The 21,455-nt window shown below is 42.1% G+C and overlaps 4 protein-coding genes across 4 annotated transcripts; 3 read left to right on the top strand and 1 right to left on the bottom strand.

The window, feature by feature from the left end:
• The first annotated feature begins 1,405 nt into the window (after positions 1-1,405).
• On the top strand, positions 1,406-5,202 carry gins4 (GINS complex subunit 4 (Sld5 homolog)). Its single transcript, XM_018669659.2, has 8 exons — positions 1,406-1,697; positions 1,847-1,933; positions 2,839-2,952; positions 3,059-3,156; positions 3,251-3,339; positions 3,494-3,584; positions 3,710-3,814; positions 4,117-5,202. The coding sequence occupies exons 1-7, from the start codon at positions 1,599-1,601 to the stop codon at positions 3,804-3,806; spliced, it is 675 nt and encodes a 224-aa protein (XP_018525175.1). The 5' UTR covers positions 1,406-1,598; the 3' UTR covers positions 3,807-3,814; positions 4,117-5,202.
• A 732-nt stretch (positions 5,203-5,934) lies between these two features.
• Positions 5,935-8,036, top strand: ppp1r3c2b (protein phosphatase 1 regulatory subunit 3C2, duplicate b). Its single transcript, XM_018669663.2, has 3 exons — positions 5,935-6,075; positions 6,191-6,247; positions 6,491-8,036. The coding sequence occupies exons 2-3, from the start codon at positions 6,228-6,230 to the stop codon at positions 7,359-7,361; spliced, it is 891 nt and encodes a 296-aa protein (XP_018525179.1). The 5' UTR covers positions 5,935-6,075; positions 6,191-6,227; the 3' UTR covers positions 7,362-8,036.
• A 449-nt stretch (positions 8,037-8,485) lies between these two features.
• On the bottom strand, positions 8,486-14,610 carry LOC108878712 (phytanoyl-CoA hydroxylase-interacting protein). The gene is made up of 5 exons (XM_018669660.2): positions 14,299-14,610; positions 11,837-12,013; positions 10,121-10,295; positions 9,787-9,904; positions 8,486-9,701 (listed from the first exon to the last, which is right to left on the bottom strand). Exons 2-5 carry the CDS (start codon positions 12,011-12,013, stop codon positions 9,155-9,157), a joined length of 1,017 nt encoding a protein of 338 aa, XP_018525176.1. The 5' UTR covers positions 14,299-14,610; the 3' UTR covers positions 8,486-9,154.
• Positions 14,611-17,377: 2,767 nt separating this feature from the next.
• polr3d (polymerase (RNA) III (DNA directed) polypeptide D) lies at positions 17,378-21,260 on the top strand. Its single transcript, XM_018669156.2, has 9 exons — positions 17,378-17,522; positions 18,957-19,124; positions 19,262-19,305; positions 19,405-19,559; positions 19,664-19,788; positions 19,880-20,042; positions 20,167-20,414; positions 20,491-20,643; positions 20,752-21,260. Exons 2-9 carry the CDS (start codon positions 18,963-18,965, stop codon positions 20,866-20,868), a joined length of 1,167 nt encoding a protein of 388 aa, XP_018524672.1. The 5' UTR covers positions 17,378-17,522; positions 18,957-18,962; the 3' UTR covers positions 20,869-21,260.
• The last annotated feature ends 195 nt before the right edge of the window (positions 21,261-21,455 follow it).

Raw genomic sequence — 21,455 nt, 5'->3', positions numbered from 1 at the left:
ATTTCTTTTAAATCTACGTGAGCTGATAGAGCCACACAAGGGTGAAAGAGAGAGAGAGAGCAGACATAATTATACAGGGGATACATCAGAATCAGACTTTATTGCCAAGTAAGTTTGCACATACAAGGAATTTGTCTTGGTATATTGGTGCTAAAAAACAGAGATAGTAAACAAAGACAGATAGAAAGTAGAAGTAAGAGTAAAAGCAAAAAAAAAAAAAACTATATAAGGAACATAAATATACTTATAATTCAAATGTCAAGTGTAGAGTGCAAATGTGTGAGGGTGGCAGTGATTGTCCTCAGAGATGTGCATTAATGTAATGCATAAATGTGTGTTTAACATTAATGTAATGTGTAATAGGTGAGGGGGGGGCTGGGCAGGATTAGAGTCTGTCACAGTCTGTGTGGGTGGGTGGGGGGGCTTAGATCTTGTTGAGGAGCCTAGTTGCAGACAGGAAGAAACTGTTCTTGTGGCATGAGGTCTTGGTTTAGATGGATCGCAGGGACTGTCTTGAAAAGTTTGTGATGAGGGTGGGAGGGATCGGCCATAATCTTTCCTGCCCGCCTCAGGGTTCTGGAGGTGGACAGGTCCTGGAGAGAAGGCAGGTTACAGCCAATCACCTTCTCACCAGACCGGATGACATGCTGCGGCCTGCCTCTGTCCTTGGCAGTGGCAGCAATGTACCAGATGAAGATAGAGGAGGTGAGGATGGACTCAGTGATGGAGGCGTAGAAGTGCACCATCATTGTCCTTGGCAAGTTGAACTTCTTCAACTGCCGCAGGAAGTACATCCTCTGCTGGGCCTTCTTGATGAGGGAGCTGATGTTTAGCTCCCATTTGAGGTCCTGGGTGATGATGGTCCCCAGGAAGCAGAAGGACTCCACAATTCTGACTGGGGAGTCACACAGGATGATGGGGGTCTACAGAAGTCTACAACTATCTCCACTGTCTTCACAGCATTGAGCTCCAGGTTGTTCTCACTGCAGTGCAAATTAATGTTGTTTTCACTGAGCATCACTAGAATGAAAATTAGGTTAAAATGCAATTTGCTGCACCATCAACTACTACTTAGGCCTATTTACCTATTATCCTGAAATCGTAACAAACATGATATTCTTAACACTATTTGTAGCTGTGTTCATAACACTGGTAGAGAAATATTGATTCCCTGAGTCGAAACTCTCAGGAAGCACCACTGCTCCCAGGCAGTGTTAAAATCTCGTTTTCTATGGGAAAGACAGACCCTTACACCAACCATAATAGAAACTCTAGTGTTAATGTAATATAAACTAAATCATTTGATTGTATTATCCTTTTAATGGTTATACACACTTCACGCAGCTTGTGAGGAACCTTGCCTTGAAGGTTCAACTCAGGGAATACAACCAAAACATTTTATCTCGCGAGAGTACAGTTGCAGTGGCGCCAATCATCAAGGAATCGAGTGAAAACAGTGCGTTGTAGCTGGCTCTTGTCTCTGGCAAAAATATTCAAACGTATTCTTTTTGAGTCGCTTTAATCTTTTGTTGAAAAGTACAGGTCGTGTTCCTGTTGAGCTCGGTGCTTTGTTTTTGTTAACTTCGTAAAAGAAAACTATGTCGGACGCTCTGTCTGACGACGGCAGCGACCTCAACCAAGATGACAGTCAGGAGGATGTTATGACTCCGGCGGAGCTGATCGCTAAACTGGAAGAAGTGAGCTGGTGTTAATAACATGGCGACATGTGTGACATGTAGTACCTCAGACCTCCTACGGTCTCCCTAGCTTGCCCGCTGTATCTTCACAGTCGTTTTCCTCTGTGTGTGTGTGTGTGTGTGTGTGTGTGTGTGTGTGTGTGTCGCAGGCTTGGCTGAATGAGAAGTTCTCACCGGAGCTGCTGGAGAACAGATCAGAGGTGGTTGAGTGTGTGATGGAGCAGCTGACTCACATGGTAAATTTGATGGGGAATACCTCATCTCGTGTTTACTACAGGCTCAGAAACACTCATGATTTTATCTACATGTCTAAATGTCACAAAACAGCAGTTGTATTTATAGATATAGGGTGCACGGCTGAAACCAACGATTATTTTCATGACTAATGAAACTACTGTTGTGGAGGAGGTATTCAGGTCCTTTACTTCAATATTCATACTAATACCACACTCTAAAAATGCGGTAAAACTCCTGTTAAAAATGTTACTCAACAATACACACATAAGTATTAGTAGCAAACAGAAAATGGCAACATGTCCTCACATTTGAGAAACTGGAGCCAGCAAACTTTTGACTATTCTGCTCGTTAAATTACCTGAAATGTGTATCCATGGGCAAACCATTTATTATGATGAATATATGCCTCAGATATCCATGACATAAAAATACTGCATGTTATAAAGGATATTTTCTAGACTATGACAAATAAATACTTAAGTTTGAGTTTAAGTTTGTAATGATTCAATTACTAATCGGTTTAATAATATGCATAAATTATTCAATAAGAAGCCCTACAGAGATATTGGGACTTTTTAAGGACATGTCATATGTGTAATCAGGCAAATTAATGAAATCTACATAAAAGTGTTTTTGTACTAGTTTGTTTTGATTTACCTTTTTGAGTAATAAGCAAATATTAGAAACTGTTGTGTATCAGTGTAATTTAGAGTATGTTACTGCTGTTATAAACCCAATACCAGATCCAGCTGTGGAGACAGAGGTTGATGAATGCATTTACATAGTCATTCATTCAAATAATCAACTCTTTTAACCAGTGTATGATGTTGCTTTTCTGGTCATTGTAAGTCACCCTGATGAAAAGAAATTTCTAACTGTGTTGTTGTGGCCTTCGTACCAACAGGAAGCCAACTTGCAGAGGGTGAAGAAAGGTGACGCAAAGGCCAGCATCCATCGCATGGAGATAGACAGGATCCGCTTTGTTCTGAGCAGCTACCTGCGCTCTCGTCTGCAGAAGGTCGGTCAGATCAACAGAACAGCATACAAAACAAGGCGCTTGTTGACAGAAATGCCAGATGTTTTTCTCTTTTTTTTTTTGGTATGTTTGTTTGTGCCATGTCTAGATTGAAAGGTTTTTCCCACACGTCCTGGAGAGAGAAAAGTCGCGAGGTGAGGGAGATCCCTCTCTACTCTCACCTGAAGAGTTTGCCTTTGCCAAAGAGTGAGTATGGTAGAATAAGCTCTGTGCTGTTTGTTGAAACTGCCCTGTTTTTGTGACAGTTTACATTTAAAGCACATGTTTGTCTGGCGTACAGATACTATGCCAACACAGAAACCTACCTGAAGGCTGTGGCACTGAAGCGTATGCCCCCCAACCTGCAGACAGTAGATATGCTGAAAGCAGGTAAAATCTCACAGGCTCTCTTTCTGTTTGTTTGCTCTTGGATGACCCATGCCTGAAATACTGCATTTTGGCATGCGCCGGCAGATGGTGGCATTTGGTCTGACATTTTCACTGACCACGATGATAAGTCCCATGTATTCTAATGTAATCCCAGTGCCTGAGCCCTGCTTGGACTCCTTTGTGTTTCTGCGAGTGAAGGAGAGACAGGAGAATATCTTGGTTGAGCCTGAAACAGATGATCAGAGGTACTTGTCATTGTTTCTAAATCCCAATAGGTGGCAGTGTTCCCTTTTCACATTCAGTGCTGTTCTGTTTTTCTGCATAGATACTAAAACAACTGATATTATCTCTGCTCTGTCTCTCCTATCAGAGAGTATGTTGTGGATCTAGAAGAGGGCTCTCAGCACCTAATGCGATATCGAACTATAGCACCACTTGTTTCAAGTGGAGCTGTGCAGTTAATTTGAATGTGGAGGTAAGTAACGATGGGTTTGACTGTGTCATCCCTCTCATTAACTCAACACTGCCCTCGTACCCTCCTGTACAGACATCTGCTAATTCATTTCTGCAGATCTTACATAAGCAACTGCTTTGCAGTGACATCTGGATGTATTTTTAGCTCTCACTTTTTTTTGCAGTGTTCATTGTCTCTTGGCAACAGATTATGGAAGAAAAGTGCCTCTATTACAAACCACAGCGTGTTTACAATATGTTGTCATCTTACTTAATGACAGCTTACAATTAAATACAACTAACACCGTTATTTTTATGTTCCAGGTCTGTATGTTGGTGTGGATGGCTCCAGGAGATCATAAAATGGGCATTGGCTCATTTTTATTACATAGTGGATGATAAGGAATGGGCAGTTTAGCCTGCAGAGAGGAAACATGTCCTTCTTTGCCACTGTTGTCAGGATTTAGGACTGATGTGTTGAATGCAAACACTGAGACATTTGTGGTACCATGGCTTCAAGAAATGTAATTCTGTGGAAAAATATTAACACCACATATAAGGTCACTGCTAATGAGAAGTGAAGGCTGCGAATGAACTATGTTCACCAAACCAGTGTTTGCACTGTGGTGGTGTTATTTTCAGGACCTTTTTAATCATGTCACAACATAAGTTTGGTTACATAATTCCAATGTATTCTGGTTTGTTGAGACTGGTAAAGACTCTTAAAGGCTCTGATTCAACATTCCCTCTGTTACTATATCCAGATGACTTGCATTATTGGGCTTTTGCTCTGCTGCTCAGTAACAGGATGCATCAGATGACCTGAAGGTGAAATTTCATCAGTTCACTTGGCATCACAATGCGTGACCATCCCAAGGTTCAGATGTTAATTTGTGTTTATATGTGAAAGAAAGCTGTTTCTTTTGGTGATATTCATACTTAAATAAATATGTATTGCTGTTATCATAGATAATATGACAACAGCAATACAACTTCACACTTGAAGTTTGTTTTTATTGTGTGTTTTTAGTTTCAGCCTAAGAGGATGTGTGTAGCTTTGTCTTCTCCGAGACATAATTGTTGTAACAGCATTGTTATGTAAGCGTTTCAGAGGGAGCAATCAGTGCTTATTGTTTGCCCTCACACAAATTACCCAGTAATTGGAACCAATGAGAGACTGAGAGAACTGAACTACATGTCAACAGATGGTCTGCTTGAGCTGCTCTGTTGATCTAGTTAATATCAAATCTTATAACCATGTGTTGTTAGATTAGGGATTTAAGCATTCAGAAATGACACGAATGCTGTAATTCATATTAAAATGTTGGAATACAGGTTCCCTTAGACCATGAGAATGGTTGATACTCTGGATTTGAGAAAAATAAAACCTTAAAAATGTAAGTGATTGAATGATTATGAGTATTTCAGTATATTTATTATTCACAACACCCTCAACCTCTATCAGCTTTCTGGATGTCAAATCTCAGCCAGTATAACCACTTTTATACTAATTTTGAGGTTTGAAGTCATCAAAATGTCCTTTAATTCGGTGTCCAAATGCACATCTATTAAAACTCAGAACGTATTTGAAGTAATTCAATATGTTCACACGTACTAGGCATGATTCTTGAATAGCTCTCTAGGTTAAGTGGCTGGCACGCTGAGACTCGTTTGTAATCCGGCCCCTAATCTGCGTCACACATGGTGATGGGTCTGTTGGACAAGGATCCCTTCAGGACACGGGCCAGCTAGCAGTGGTCTTGGATCCAGGCCCGGGCCTCAGTGGTATCCATGTCCATTGACAAGTCTGGGAATAGAGTCCAGGATGAGTGGAATAGTTTCCACAATGTAGAGTACAATTACAAGTACATATAGTAGACCTGTATGTGCTTTAATGCCATGTCAGCACAGGACAACATTGATCTGAGATGACAATACAAGGTCATAGTTTGACAGAAATCTTTACAGCTGAGCATACTGGTGTGACAACAAATTTTTGTACTGACCATCAAATTCAGAATTTGGCTACATACAAAGCACCTAAGTTAAAAATAAGAACTGATGTTGTACATGACTTAAAATCATTATTATATGCAGGTTTAAAATAACATCAGCAGGACACAGAACAACAATACTCAGCTGATTGGTCAGGAGAGAGAGAGGGTGGGGTATACGACATGACATCTTAACTGAGGTAGTATAAATAGGACATTGTGCCAGATTCTCCTGTGGGCAAAGGGATGACTGAGGCTACTCTCTACAACTTGCAGCTCATGCGTGTTTGTAAGTAAGATTTTGTTGTTTTTTCTCAAGGTTTGTGTGACAACAGTTATTTTGCAACATATCAAAATACTGTGCTGTGATATTGACATATTGTTTTTTTCCCTCTATTTTCTAGAACTCCAACCAAGTATTGAGGATAGTATTCCTGTACCATGGAGATCCCTAGTACAACGTAAGCACTTGTGTGGAGTGTGTGGTGATTCTGCTGCTGTGGGGTGCATTATCTTCCATCCCCTCTTCAATCATTTTTCAGAGAGAGAGAGAGTGAATTGTAATTATCACGGTTTTAGTGTCATCTTACTGTTGTGATGCATTCCTTAATGCACCTCACAGCCCAGTCACAGCACAGCTACAGAAGCTTAATCACACTTCTAGTGCAGCAGTCTTTATTAAAATCATCTTTATCTTTTGCAAGTGTTCAGCCAGCAGTTGGCCTCAGGTCAATGGCCCAGTCATCCGGACTTGTGGAGATTGCTGTCAGGCTGTGCTTGGACCAGCGTAAACAACTGTGTCCTCATGTCTGGGTTCCCATCCTGAAACCCCAGCGCCCTTGCATCCGTCCTCCAGTTTCAGATCAGCTACCCTCTGACATCTTGAGTCAAGCTTATCTGACCCACCCTCTCTCATCCTTCTTGGATGACTTGGATGACCTTGATGATGAGGTTTTGATTCCAATCAAGAACAAACGTGTGGTTTTCGCTGACTCAAGAGGATTGTCTCTAATAGCTGTGAGAGAGTTTTCTGATGAAGAGGAGCAGTCTGACCTCGACCCACTGCCGTCACTGCAGGGCTTGGGCAGCATGACAGACGACAGCTACAGCTGCACCGTCAGCACCTGCTGCCCAGGAACACGGCTCAAACTGGGCTTCTCACAGCCGTCTGCAGATTTCCAGGCCTTCCGTGCCAAGCTGGCAGAGAGCATGGTTATCCTGGAGAACTGCAGTGTTACTGAACAGGCCCTCCAAGGCACCGTCCGAGTCAGGAACATCAGCTTCCAGAAGGATGTGCGTGTCCGCATCACCTTTGACTCGTGGCAGAGCTACAAAGACGTGCCCTGTACGTACCTGCAGAAACGCTTTGGAGGACCACAGACAGACATCTTTGAATTTGACATTGCCATTCCTAAAGTGCTAGATGCCAAAAGGAAGATAGAATTCTGTTTAAGTTATTTACCAGGAGGGCAGAGCAAACCTTTTTGGGACAATAACAATGGACAGAATTACAGCATTGCGGTGTGTGTGAGCTCACATCTCTGTTGCGGGAAGAATCTGAGTGAAAGGGCATGAGCTGCTAAACTTACAGAGGATCCCTGTCTTACTTAAAACACGTGGGTAAAGATGAGGTGTATATATTTTTTTTATTACATTTGCATTGTTTTCACTCTGAATTGGTGCTTATATTTTCATAAAAGTTTAGACATTTCATTAACTGCTTTGTGTAAAAACTTTAAAACATATCACTTCTGCTGCATTTGGTTTCCTTTCCCAGTTCACATTCAACATCAAATGGGTGACCTTGCTTTTCAGTCCCCACTCTCTTGTCATGGTCCTACATGTTGGTCACTTATCAGCCTATGTGTTACTGTTGTGCACCAGGGAGGGGATCCCTTTTCACTCTGGGCATTTTTGGGATTCCCATATAGGTCAGAGATTACTGGGGAGGGACAAACAGAAGCAGGAGAGAAGCTAATCTTAGCTCAGCCCTGTTTATAGAGCCGAGGCTTGCTGTCAGAGACTGATTGCAGGGAACTTTGTGATACCATCTTCCCCATTACTTTCCTGTAGTTCTCAAAACACCAAACATACTAAATGGCCCTGCTCTGTGTCACATTGCACCATATTTTTCCACAGTAAAAGCCTGTTTGTGCAACATTTAAAGAAAGTGTGTCATTAGGATCACAATGAATTCCTGAATTATAACTTTACAGTTAACTTTAAGATGGATTAAAGGTGCTATATGTACGTGTTTGCTATCCTTACTTAGCTAACATTAGCATTAACAACTGTTTGCCTTCCAGTCTAGAAGAATCATTGTGAGCTCAACATCAAACTTCATTCCTTTACTCCACAAGAACTGTCTCTGCCGGAGGAAAGCACCACTAATGTTAGCTTGTTTCGCGTCTATGTCATGCTCTTATTATAATGAAGTTTGCATGCTAACCAGCTAACCCGGGCCTGTCCTGTCTCATAATATTTTGCCATAGTGAGACACTGTGGCATCCAGTCTGCCCTCAGTCCAACATGAGAGGATGAAGAAATAGCGCTGCTCAGAGAACGTATTCTAACTACAAAACACAACAATGACTGAGATTCTTAGTAAGTAGACAGTGGGTAATGCTAACTGGCTACGTAGCAGTAGCAAAAACTTACATACAACAAGTATCTGGCAGGAATGCTGAAAACTATAGTTAAAGCTACAATGTAGCATTAATGGTTATACATTTGACAGTAAGAAGTCTTTTTTTTTTAAAGACAAAGAACATCTGGCAGTAACTCCATAGAGCATCACAAGAAGCAGAAATAGCAAAATATTTGTTATGACCTCTATAATATTTAAAACCACTGACTTATAAAAGGGGCATGCTTTGAGCAGTTGAACTTCCAAGTTGTATCAAACACACAATCACATCAAACTAGCAGTCCAGCATAAGAAAAAAATAAACACATCTTAGGGGGAAAGCTGTAAATTAAAAAGGTTTGAAAAAGATACTTAAAAAACACCACAAAGACACCAGAGAGCACCGATGACTCTCAACAAATAAGGAGCTCAAATTTTCTCTGTTCTTCTAAAGCCTATCATGTTTTCAATTATGCTTTTGTTCAGCAGTCACGGATGGACGTTTACTGTATTTCCTGCTGTGATCATGGCGGAGTTCTGCGATACACATTGTAAAAGTCTAATACTCACTATTCTAGTCCAGGCAGGAGGGAAGAGGGAAAGCAGCATGCACACACCCCGAGAGGTGGGCTGTTTCCACTGTGTTCCGACCTACACCTGATGAACTCAAACTGTTTTGTCTTTGTCTTTCAGCATTGTAGGCTCACATGTTCCCAGCTCTGTATTAACATCAGCATCTCCATCAGCGCCCCACACTAATGTTGCACACTTTGCAGCTTGGGTCTTTCTTAGCGTTGGCTGTGGTCAGACTCATGAGCTGGTGGTGCCCACTGATCTGCTCCACACTGCCCAGATCCAAACGAACTGGCTCAGTAAAAAGCACCTCAAGGATGACGTCGCTGGCGTGGCAGTACAGAGGCTCCTCCCCCGGCCTCTGGGGGGCAGTGTATGTCAGGAAGGGGTTGGAGGCCAAGTCCAGCATAGGGAGGCGGGTGCGACAGAAGGTATCTCCCTCAGAGCCAACGGGGGCCAACACCAGCACCACATAGTGGTAGGCTGTGTACATGCAGTAGAAGTCTGCAAAATACAGGCAGATTTTGGGGTTCAGCAGGTGTCCAGCTGGGATTTGGAAACGCAAGGGGCCATAGGGGGAGTCTTTGGGAGGGAGGCCTGTGTCAAACTCTGTGTTGCAGCTGAAGAAGACTCCCTGCAGTTTGCCGTTGATAGGGGAGCCATGACTCCCACTGCTGTCTTTTAGGGCTGAACGCATTAGTCCTCCGCATTCCTTCCTAATGCAAGGCATGAGGAGGAAAAGAGTATTAGACTTAATTGCAAGAAGCACGGCTTTAGGTACACAATCAATGGCGCACTGACCTGACGTTGTCGAAGTAGTCTGGGTGCTGGTTGCGATAAAACACAGAGAATTTCAGCAGCCTCCCTGCAGAGCCCTTAGCCTTGTCAAGGAGCTGCTGTAGGTGTTCCATGGCATAGTCTGCAAAGTTGATCGGAACTGTGTAATTATTTCAAGTCTGCACTGCTTTCAAATGCTAATGACTACCCAGTGCTGAGACAGGATTGTTATTTTGCCACTTCTGGGCACTGCACTTCCTTGTCCTTATCTTGTATTGCTTCAGTTAAAGCTCTCATATTCCACCTCCTGCATACATTACAGTGTTAGTTTAGCTGTCACACATAGTATATGTCTTACCTCCAGTGCAGAACTCCACCACCTGGCTCCACTCTGACACCAGGTAGTCACCGTCTGGCTGTCGGACAGCAGTTTGAACAGCAACACAGTACTCGGTCCGCGGGCTGAGGAACCAGTGTCCCCTCACCGCCATGGGGAGGGGAACAGCCTTGGCCACTAGCTTGGTTGGCACATCCTGGAGGACAAAGCAGGAAAGAGTTGACATCAGGGACAGGATGCAAGGCTATAACAGGCTCCTGTGTGTTTTAATTTACATTTCAAAGCAAATGTAAATGCAATTGTTAAGTCAACCATTCTCCTCCATAAACTTTGCCTTATTAGCATGATATTCCACTTCAAGCCCAAGCTGCTGTAACTAGGATACATCTAATCAAATCAGCTGCTTTGTTTTGGCCAAGGCTTCTAAGAAGCACAGCTAATTACTACAGGCTCAGAGGCCCATATATCCCCATGGTAACATCTCTGATGCAACTTTGTTTGTGCCACTTTGTGAATCAGAGAGGGAGAGCTTATCACCCATTGAGGAACAGCTCACTCAATCCTACACCTGCCTTTACTTCACAAAAGCACTTTTTTCAGCTGCAATAATATGCCATAATTACAGTCAGTATTTTGCATCTGAAATGAACAGAGATCATGAATGTTAGTCTTTGGCTACTTGAGCTAAATTTAGACACCTGCTAGCATAACCACTGTCAGTGTAACACTGTGAAAAGGTAAAATCCTTCTTTAGAAATAAATAGACAAATAGGAGACTATAGCCATGCTAGCGGCTCTGTGAGGGAGCCAGCTACTTAGGCACAGCAGTGAGCCTAAATGTTAACATCAGCATTCTAACATGCTCACAATGAAAATTCTAACATGCTAGTGTTTACCACCTCACCCAATCCATCCAATAGTTGTTGAGATATTTTAGTTTGGACTAAAGGGGTGGACTGGCTGTGCAAACAACAGACAGGCTGACTTTGCCATGCTGCCAGCATAACTAAAAATAAATAGGTAAACATCTGTGTGGTACTTGAAAATATATGTCGTACATATTAGAGGTGCAGTTCATCTGCAGATCCAGGGACTGCAAATGGGAAGTAGCTGGCAGCTAAATTTGGTACAAAGCATCTTCTCTCACTGTTTGAGATAAGTGGTACCAGACAAATACATTTTTTTTAATACAAAAAGGGACAATAAACCAGCTCATATTGTCTTTTTGTCACTTTATGTCTGTGCTGCCTGAATTTTGCTTACTTTGGGAATTTAGTGATGTACTTTGGAAGTAATCAACATGAAAACTGTTCTGTGCTGCAGCTGAATTTGTCAGTTTTTGTCCACTTTATGAGGAAACAATGTACAAGTGAGTCAGTGGCCTGAAGCCGTTGACTACACTCATTTTCCTTTTACGCCTGTATTGGAAGTGACTGAAAGGGCGCAACCGCTGTTTTCTGTGTTCAGACTAACAGAGAATATTATATGGCAGTTAGACCCGTCTTTTAACACAACCAGACCTCAGTAAAAACATGTTTTCCTGTTTCATTTAAGCTGCCCTCTTAGGGGGGATGCAGTACAGGGTGGACTGCAATCATATGGTGAAAGGCAAATTTCTCAGCAGCAAAAACTGATTGGTGCAAATCTGGAATATGAGCGTAGGCAACACAGCAGGGAGCAGATTGCATTCAGGGAGCAGACAGGGGAAGGTTATGTAGCAGTTTCAAATTGTCAGACCCTGTGTTTAAAGCGGTTTGGGTCCCTGCTCTCCTTGCGGCTCAGGTCGATGAAGAAGTGTGTGGCTCTGGCAGTGTCCTCTGGGGTCATGTCCCACATGATGCGGAAGGAGTCGCAGGTCACCTCGCAAATCTGGATATTGCATGGGGTGGAGAGAGGGGCGTCCATTTCTGTCATCTGCCATTAACACGAGAGATAAGAGAGGATAGTTAGACTGGAGTGTAATCTGGGGTTGTAATACCAGTGCTGGAGAGCGGCAACATCTGGTAGAGGAGATTAAATTGTATCACCGAGAGCTACAAAGTGGACACTGTATAGCAGTTAAGAAACGCTGCAGCTGAAAACACCTCACAGAATCCAATTAACCTTTCATTTAGGGATCTGTGTCTTTTTTATTCACTGTCCTGCTCTTTTCTCTCCACCTCCTCCTCCCCCCTTTTCTTGCCCTTAACTGACATTTCCCATCATTACACAACTCAATGCGCTCCCAGCTGAGTGACTGGCCTCTGCTTTCCCCATGCATTTCATAATCCACCTACAGCAGTCTCCCGGCAACCACACGTCCGCAGCCTCCCTCTGCCCTCTCATGCGATTTTTTTGAGGAAGGGGTCACAAACACAAAAATTGCACCTGCACCCATCAACAACAATTTAAACTAAAGGCAACTTTTTAAACACTAACACTAAACCTTCTCAAAATAGCTGAGCAAGTGAACTCTCTTGCAGCTCAAGGGAAATCAAACAGCTTTTATTTTGTTTGGGCAGAAGTAGGGGAGGTTTAAGCAGGCATCAGCAGCAGGTGATGTATGATCATATTTCCTTAGTTGCCCATCAGCAATTCGATCCAGGCTGCTGCACACAGCCTTGAGCACCGAGATGGGGGCAATCAGTTGGTCAGCCTGAGTCCGAGTTTGATTAGTTGTCACCTTCCCTCCTCTGAACTGATGGTTAGTCTCTGCAGTGTGTGCACAGTGATCATCTTCCTTTGCCCTGAGACTTAGCGCACATCCATTCATCTGTAGTTTACTTGTAATTTTCATCCATCTTGAGTTTGTTATTGCTCACTGATCTAGTCATGCATTTTATGCCTTATCCCTCTGCACTCTAGCATCTCGACACCAAAGCCGCACGTTGCATGCTTTTCTTATTGAAACCACTCTCACACTGAGCATATGCTAAATCACAGATGCGCCTAAAATAACCTTAAAGCAATTCGGTACAAACAATATTAACATGCTCATTTTGTTGTCAGTGTGATCAGTCAGATTGCCCCAGCGTAGTAGTCACTGTCTGGTTGCCAGGTCTGCTGAGGTGCTCTCCAGTCAGTGTGATGGACAGGCTGCGGCAGCTCATTAAAGCCCATGAACTGTGAAATTTGTGCGGTAGCTCGTTCACACAGGGGCATCACGCACGTGTGTTTCCACACGTCTGTTTTCCAGCTGCTGTTCCCATTTCTTACCCGTGGTGTCTTTTCAGAGATAGAAACTGGGGCAAGAGGAGATTCTCGCAGGACAAGTCATCAAAGCTCCCATGTCTCTGCGTGTGCTCCACTTTTGGACAGAACACATGTGAGCACAGTTCAAACACAGGTTTCCATACCATTCATACAACCCCATTGCCCTAGTGTATAAAAAAAAAGAAATGTGAGCCAATTACTTCCATTAGCTTTTATAGACAGTTGCTACAAATAAGGCAACTCAGTCTAACTGATAATTACGGCAGGGACACGCATCATAAATCATCATTTACCAAGAAGATTATGATTCTTACACCAGCTGAAATAGATAACAGACACAGAGATGTTGTTATCTCTGTGAGACAGCATCATGAAAGAAGCTGCTGCATTCATGCATATGGAGCAGGGCGCAGAAAGCAACTCTTTTGTTCAAAGCCTGCTTTTTTTTTCTTCCAGGGAGAATACTTTAAAACACATTTCGATGGTTGCATGAGGGAGGCAGAAAAGGCACATTTTTCTCTGGATATTTCTCAAACTAGGGGGGGGGCTTATTAGCCAATATGAAACATTTCTGTGTGAAGTTCAATAAGCAAGCTGTTAAATGAGACATTGTGTGACTAACACAGTTTTGCACCCCCTTGTACGATTAAATAAAGCATTGACATTTAGGGAAACAAGCGCACTGAATCTCATCACATGCTGCTGTATGAAAGATCCTCACGGTCTCATGTGAACTGGCATGGAGTGGGTGGGAAGTCATAAATGTCATCTCACATGCATGTGTACATCAACAAGATAACATGCAGATAAAACTCATGCAGAATCACCTCAACTACTGCATTCATCTGATTTTATATCTGATAGTACTTGAGAAATGCACAAATGAAACGCTCCATCACAGCATAAGATAATTTCATGTCCAGCAACTTCAGAGTAGAATACAACAGATTCATTTTCTGAGCGCTTACAACCTTCAATAAGCAGCACGATTTTAAAGAATTCCTTACTTGTACGAGGTTCAAATTTGTGATGGGAGAAGATTGCAGCCGGGATGAACTGTACTATCTTCTTTTTCCGCTTTTCCACTTGCCTCCTCTGCTGCAGTCGATGATAGATCCCCCAGGAAAACTGATTAGGAGGTGAAACAAACACACAGGCTCCCCTCTCTCTCCCTATCTCCCTCTCTCTTCCTCTCTTTCTCCAGCTCTCCGTCTGTTTCTCTCTCACTCTCTGTGTCACACAAACGGTCTAACCCCCTCCACCTCCTCGCCCCCCCCCCCCCAATCTCATTTTTGCTCTGGGCTCTGCATGATGTTTACGTGACTCCTATGCAGCCACACAGGATGAATTAAACCTAAAAAAAGAAGGGGGAAAAAAGGCAGGGGGAGGGGGGTGGGTTGTAGTGGGATGGAGGGATTTTCCAACTGGAGTGTGACCACAGTGAAACACTCAGTCAGTCAAATACATCACTTGCCAGTAAGTCTGCCCCCGAGGCACAAAATCCACACACGCTCTAATATAAACTGAACACTTAGCTGCTCGCATAAATGTCATCTCTCAGATATGGAGGCAGTATGGACGCTGGGGGTGTGAGGAGGAAAATGAACCATTTTACACACACTCCACTCGCTGCCCGGTTAAGCTAGTTAGTGATGTCCCAGTGAATTACATACAGCACCATCAAGACCTCAAAAAATATACATGTGCCAACTGTTATGCCATATGGACTAACTCCACGGGGCATCTCCCCCACCCTAGCCCATTCGGAGGCGAGGGATGCCACTGTGTAAGTCCAGAGTAAGCAGATTTCCACCAGCATTAATTTTCAGAGGGGATGTTTTTGTAGTGGTTCAATCTCATCAGACATCCTCATTTAGGATTTCATCGCAGATTAAAAGAGACCCCTCCCAGATTAATGGCTATAATCTGCTGCTAAAACAATGGGTATGGGCATAGAATAAAGACAAATAACAAAGGGATAAACCAATAGTGAGAGTGCAGTCCTCTCACAAACACATATTTGTAAAATGACAAAGATACATTGCCATAATTCCACAGACTGTGTGAGGTATTGAAAAGCTTCATTTATTTCCAGCCAGCCGCAGATAAGTGATACCCTTAGAGTGTAATTAAACTGCAATCATCCATCATTAGTCATGCCATGACGGCCTGCCTCTGTCCAAATAACCCTCTCAGCTCCAAAGATGGGGACAGCCCGTTTGTTAGGGGAGGGCTGGCTGGGTGTGTTTATACAAGGGATTTTGGCCTCATCTATGTAAATTCATGATGTCAAAAAAAGAACAATACTTCTTGTATTTGAGTGATGCATACACATTGGTGTATTTTATGTACTCCAAAAACTGCAGATTTATTCACTGCAGTCCATCATATTACCAAGACCAACCCTGAGGTCTATGCATTATCAGCAGGACCAGACACCAGCAGGTTGGACTGGGTGTCTGGTCTGGAACACCAAAATGGTCTGAAGCAGCCTGGAGCAGGGCTTTATTTCTTTGTCTTGTTCCCCAGGCAGGATGGCACTGGAACAACTTCACAGATGTTTATGTATCATATCTGCATTTTCTCATATGAATCTGTGTGCACCAAATTATGGACAAATTTCACTAGTAACTTAATGCTGGCTTGATGCTCATGGGCGTTCAAATTTTCTTTGACTACATAAGCCACTCATGACTGCTTTTTCAGTCATGGATATACAAATATCCATGCATCCATTATCTATACTGCCTATCCTTAAAGGGTCACAGGGAGCTAGGCCAATCCCAGCTGATATTGGGTGACAGGTGGGGTATACCCTGGAAAGGTTGCCAGTGTATCGCAGGGCTGACATAAAGGGCAATTTTAGAGTATCAAGTAACCTAACCTGCGTGTCTTTTAGACAGTGAAAGGCAGCCTGAACCCAGAGGGAACTCACACAGGCACAAGGAGAACATGCAAACTCCACACAACTGAGGATTAAAGCTGGAACCTAAATTATACTGATGTTGTGATATTAAACTAAATATTGCCATGGATGGATTACTGAGTGGGCCTACAAAGTACATGCCCAGGAGCCCAAGAGGTCATGGGCCCTTAGACCCAAACAACTACAACTACACACTAAACAACCACAAGGAGACGAGATAACTACAAGGAGACACAAAACAACAGTAGACCACAAAATGACCACAGGGAAAGTCTAAACCTCTACAAAGAGATGTGTCAGTTGTGATCGTTTTGTTTCTCTTCACTCTGGGGACCTGCTCCTTTATAGGAGAATTCCTGTGCCCAGGTGCCCATTGTCTCATAATCCATCCATGGACATTGTTTTGGGTCCTATAGTCATTGTAATAATTCAGCTTTAGTGTGCTCCAATGTTTCTATTAAGTGATGCAATTTTGTTTCTGCTTTCATTGGAGCCTTCTAGCTAAGAGAGAGGATTACCTCTCCTCCTGCGAGTTGGTTACCATAACTATACAAGTAATATTTTTAAAAACATAAAATGGGTGGAAAGGCAGTTGAAAGAAGAGATTCATTAGATGTTAGCAGTTACGCAGATTGGAAAACACTGTCTCTTATCAGAGGTTAGTCTTTCAATTAATATGTTAATATGGCATGATGCATATTATTATTATTGTGCTGTATTATTATTCACATCCATTGCACTGTACTCTAGGCTATAAGAAATTCAGTGCATGACTGTTAATGTAGCAGGCCAACCCCATGATCTCTTCATTCAAATTCTGTAGGCCCAGTATGTAAATGTTGCCTTTAAGTGCTTGAAGTATAATGAATCTAAAAGATTCAATGAAAAAATGTGTCTGTTGTACAATGTGCCTTGTCCATTGTGGCTACCCTCATGACATTTTTACCCCAAAGAACAAAGTAAAGCAAAATACACTTTAAACTGTTCTAGATGCATCAGGCAATTAATATACGGGTTTATTGATTCATTGCAGACTCGAAGTATATATAAATTATAGGCACCGTCGGCGAAATTATTGATGGATGAGAAGTGAAAATAGAATTGAAATATGATAACGTTGAATATGCGAGATTTTCTGCGCAGGTTTGATCCACGTCAACACAGAGGCTGATGACACAGCGGAAGTGTCATGGCGCCGCGCGTTCTGCAGTGTCAGAAACATCGTTAGCACAACACAATTCGTAATGACTCTCCTCTTCCAAGTTTGGACTTAATATCTAAGTAGGACATCCGAGGAATCATAACGTAAGTATCCGGAGAAACAGAGTGTGTCAATATTTATACCTGACAGCCTGAAAATTCAGTATACTTGTAGAATATGTTTGTATCCGTGCTGTAATTTGGCCACGTGTTGCTGAATTTCTGATGTGTTGTTGACACAAATTCAGTAAAATGTTGATTAAAGAAAAACAGTGCGGTTTAAAATGGTCAGTTCTCTTGTACATTCAAAAACGACAGTCAGTCGTTTATGGCACTGAAATACCAGCGTTTCTGTGGTGCCAGACTTTTGTTTTCTCCATTCATAACAACACTATTTTTGTAATTAACTGTATTTCCCACATTTATATGACTGTATCAGCCATACAGTCTATGGAAACAAGATAACACTGAGGCAAGTAAAATCTGTTTAACAAACTTACTTCAGAATACTTCAGAATATTGTACTTTATAAACACAGTACATAATTCATTTACAGTATATTTTTGCCTTTCACGAAGACATCAACTTGCCATGACATTTAGATTACTCAAATAAAGCAAGTTTAGGCTTAGACCCTGTAATGTGTCTGTCCAAGTTTTACAACTGTCAAGATAAATGTTATCAGTTATGTGTAGATGATTTCTGTTTTACAACAGTTACTAATAAAATGCATGATTAGCTGCTAAGAAAACATCAACAGTCACGAAGACACCAACAACCACATCATCTTTGTTATTCCATTATCTGAAGAAGACCTGTATATCAGTGCTAAAGTAATCAGTGTTATCTAAAGTGGTCAGTTGTATTGCATTAGTGGTTGACTTGTCACTTTAGCAAAATGACATGTTGTCATTGTCTGAGTTTTTCGAGTGCTGTAAATTGCAATAAAATGGTAAGTGCTACAGAGCTGTGTTTTTCATGTTATAGTCAACACAAGAAGAATCAATCAAATCACCATATTTCTGACTAGATCTCTCCAAATGGGCCAGTATTTTAGGAATAACTGAAGTTAAAGATCTTTATGCACAAGAAACCTTGAGTGATGGGATTATGATAACCAGATAGGTTACAGCTGCAGTGATGATTAGTTGATTAACCCATAAATCAATTAGTCCACCGACAGAAACTTTAACTTTAATTGTTTTAGTCATCTTTAAGCACAGACTGTGAAATATTTGTTGTTTCCAGCTTTTCATATAAAAGGATTTAATGCCTCTGTTTGTCACACGTGACAGCAAACTGAATGTCTTTGGATTTTGGACCAATGGTCAGGCTAAGATTTTTGAAGATTTCACTTTACTCTGAGTGAAATTATGACTGATTTTATAGAAAATACTGTCTGTCAAAAAAAATTGTTGATGGGCAAATCAATAATGAATGAATAATGAAAATGATCGTTAGTTGCAGCCCTTGTTAATTTTACTCCTGTAAGCCTTTCAGTGCACAAACAAGTAAACAATAAAACCACAATGTCTTCAGTTTAGGATGGCTGATTCAGGCTCAGGTGACCCCAGTGGTCAACATGTGCCAGCTGCTGGAGGGAGCAGTATAGGACTGCTGATGAGCCGCCGACCATCAAACGCCATCTCTCCCGGCCGTCTCCCTTCAATGCGATCAAGGGACCTCACCTTAGGAGGAGTGAAGAAGGTAATGCACTGTGTTTGACCAAATATATTGAGTGAATTATATATAATGAAACAGTTCATAATAGGTAATGCATACTAACTGCTACTATTTGTGACCATTATAATAGTTGAGTCCTGGCTTTGTGTTTATTTTTTTAGAAAACGTTTACACCCAACATCATTGGCCGAAAAGCCAAAGAGGAGTAAGTCTGTGATTGATGTTAAAAGAACAAAATATGCCAAAGAAAATGGATTTGACTTTTTTTCTGACTGTTGACCAATAACCTTGTCTGTCATGACAGAACAAAAGTTGAGGGCGGGCAAAGGAGAGAGAAGAAGGATGCAGATCGAGGTCGAGGCCCGAGAGATAGGGGCAGGGGCCGAGGTCGCCCAGAGGTCATCCAGTCCCATTCTATTTTTGAACAGGGGCCTGCAGAGATGATGTTGAAAAAGAGAGGTAGGAGTTCAGCTGGATAACCAGTCACTCCGCACTTCTTTGACTGATTTATTAATTTATTTTTTTAACTAGTGCAGTCAAGTCAATTCTTGTATTAAACACAGGTGGCTATGAAAGTGAGAGAGATGCTCCGAGCGTGGGGCCTTCACCCATCATCAATATTAAAAAGGAGAAGAGGGAGACTGAGGAGGAGACCAAAGAGATCCTACGTGGTCTGGAACGGGACAATGTGAGTTCTGGTCGTCATTCATCTTTATTGAGTCCCTTTATTTTGCATTTCCTGTGTACTTAATTTGTCTTTTCCTGTTATGCGCTCTCAGTTTATAGATGATCCCTTCCTGAGGAGTGAGCAGGGGAGCTGCCCTGTCCAGCTTCCCTTGGCTGTGTCAGGATGGGGTTTCAAGGAGGAATTTAGTAAAGCTGCTGTTAAAATTGAGAAGGTGGAGGAGGATTGTGATGAAGCCATGGAGCCTGCAGTTGAGGGTATCGTAAAGATTTTATCATTTTAACTCCTTCTCTTGCTTATTTCCGATTGCGTGTGAAAGCAGGAAATAACTTTACAAGCTGGATAGCTGCTCTCTCAAAATACACATTGTCTTCTCTTCAGTCAAACAGGAGCCAGAGGAAATGGAAATAAAGACGACGGAGGCAGCTTTCAAGCCTCCTCCTCTCCCTGAGCCTGAAGTTCTGCCTGACCTGCTGCATAGGTGGAGCCTGAGCAAAGGGGAGGAGCTGTTCTTCATGCAGCTGCCTGACTCGCTGCCTGGCCAGCCTCCCACCAAAGAGCACAGACCGGTGAAAACAGAGGTTCAGTCAGAGGACGGACAGTCTGTGCTTCTGAAAACAGAGTCTCAGGTAGATCTTGTCTGCGTTTTAAATACATGATGACGCTGAGGGTTTATGTATAAAATGGTCATTTAATTTCAAACAGGAAGAAGAAACAGAAGACAACAGCTGCAATCTGAAAGATCTGCGGGAGGGTCTTATAGGAAAGATGCTGGTGAGGAAGTCTGGACGGGTACAGCTCATACTGGGACAAGTAACGCTCGACGTGTCTCTGGGAACATCATGCTCTTTTCTTCAGGTATGAGAGTTGGATATTTATTGAGCCACTGTTCTATTAATTTATCATAGTATAAATACATACTGAATTATGAACATGTCTGACGGTTTTTCTCTTCCGTTCTCTCAGGAGCTGGTCTCTATTGGTACAGAAGGAAAAACAGGTGACTTGACTGTATTAGGAAATGTCAAACACAAAATGGTTTGCTCCCCAGACTTTGAGGCTCTACTCGAGGGCAGCGCTTGATGCTCATTAGAGCAGCGCAGCCTCCTCAAGCCTGACAGACGGATGCACTTGTGGTGGGTTGTGATGTTGACAAGACGCTCACCGTTACTATAGACTGTCCCTTTGGAATGTCACATCCAGTAGAAGTTTGACTGCCGCTGATTGCGCTTTTGTGTTTACACTGTGGGTATAATAACATATTGAAATACACTATCTGTGAATATGAAACATAACTGAGCTTTCATTTTCTTCTTGTGGAATAGAAGTTGAATTAAATAAAATTAATTCAGGGCTCAAAGGCTGAATGGCGTGCCAAAATTTCAGAACTGTTTTCATTTCTCTACATCTGAAATTACTTGACAAGACTGTTCATGGATGTAAATTTGTGAATAAAAAGAATGTTTTGTTATTCATGTCGATGCCAAATGATTTCAATTGTTGGTTCACCCAAATTACAAAAACAACATTTTATCACACTGCACCGCACTGAAAGCACTGAAGAAATACATTTGAAAAATTGGTTTTCCTATTTAGTATTTATAAGAAGTATTCATACATTAAATAAATGTTTTACCATAATGTAGTTATGAGCAGCTATAGGGACATTT

The sequence above is a fragment of the Lates calcarifer genome, linkage group LG13 (assembly GCF_001640805.2).
Source record: "Lates calcarifer isolate ASB-BC8 linkage group LG13, TLL_Latcal_v3, whole genome shotgun sequence".
In the NCBI taxonomy this organism is placed as follows: domain Eukaryota; kingdom Metazoa; phylum Chordata; class Actinopteri; family Centropomidae; genus Lates; species Lates calcarifer.
This window is presented reverse-complemented; position numbering and strand designations above follow the sequence as displayed.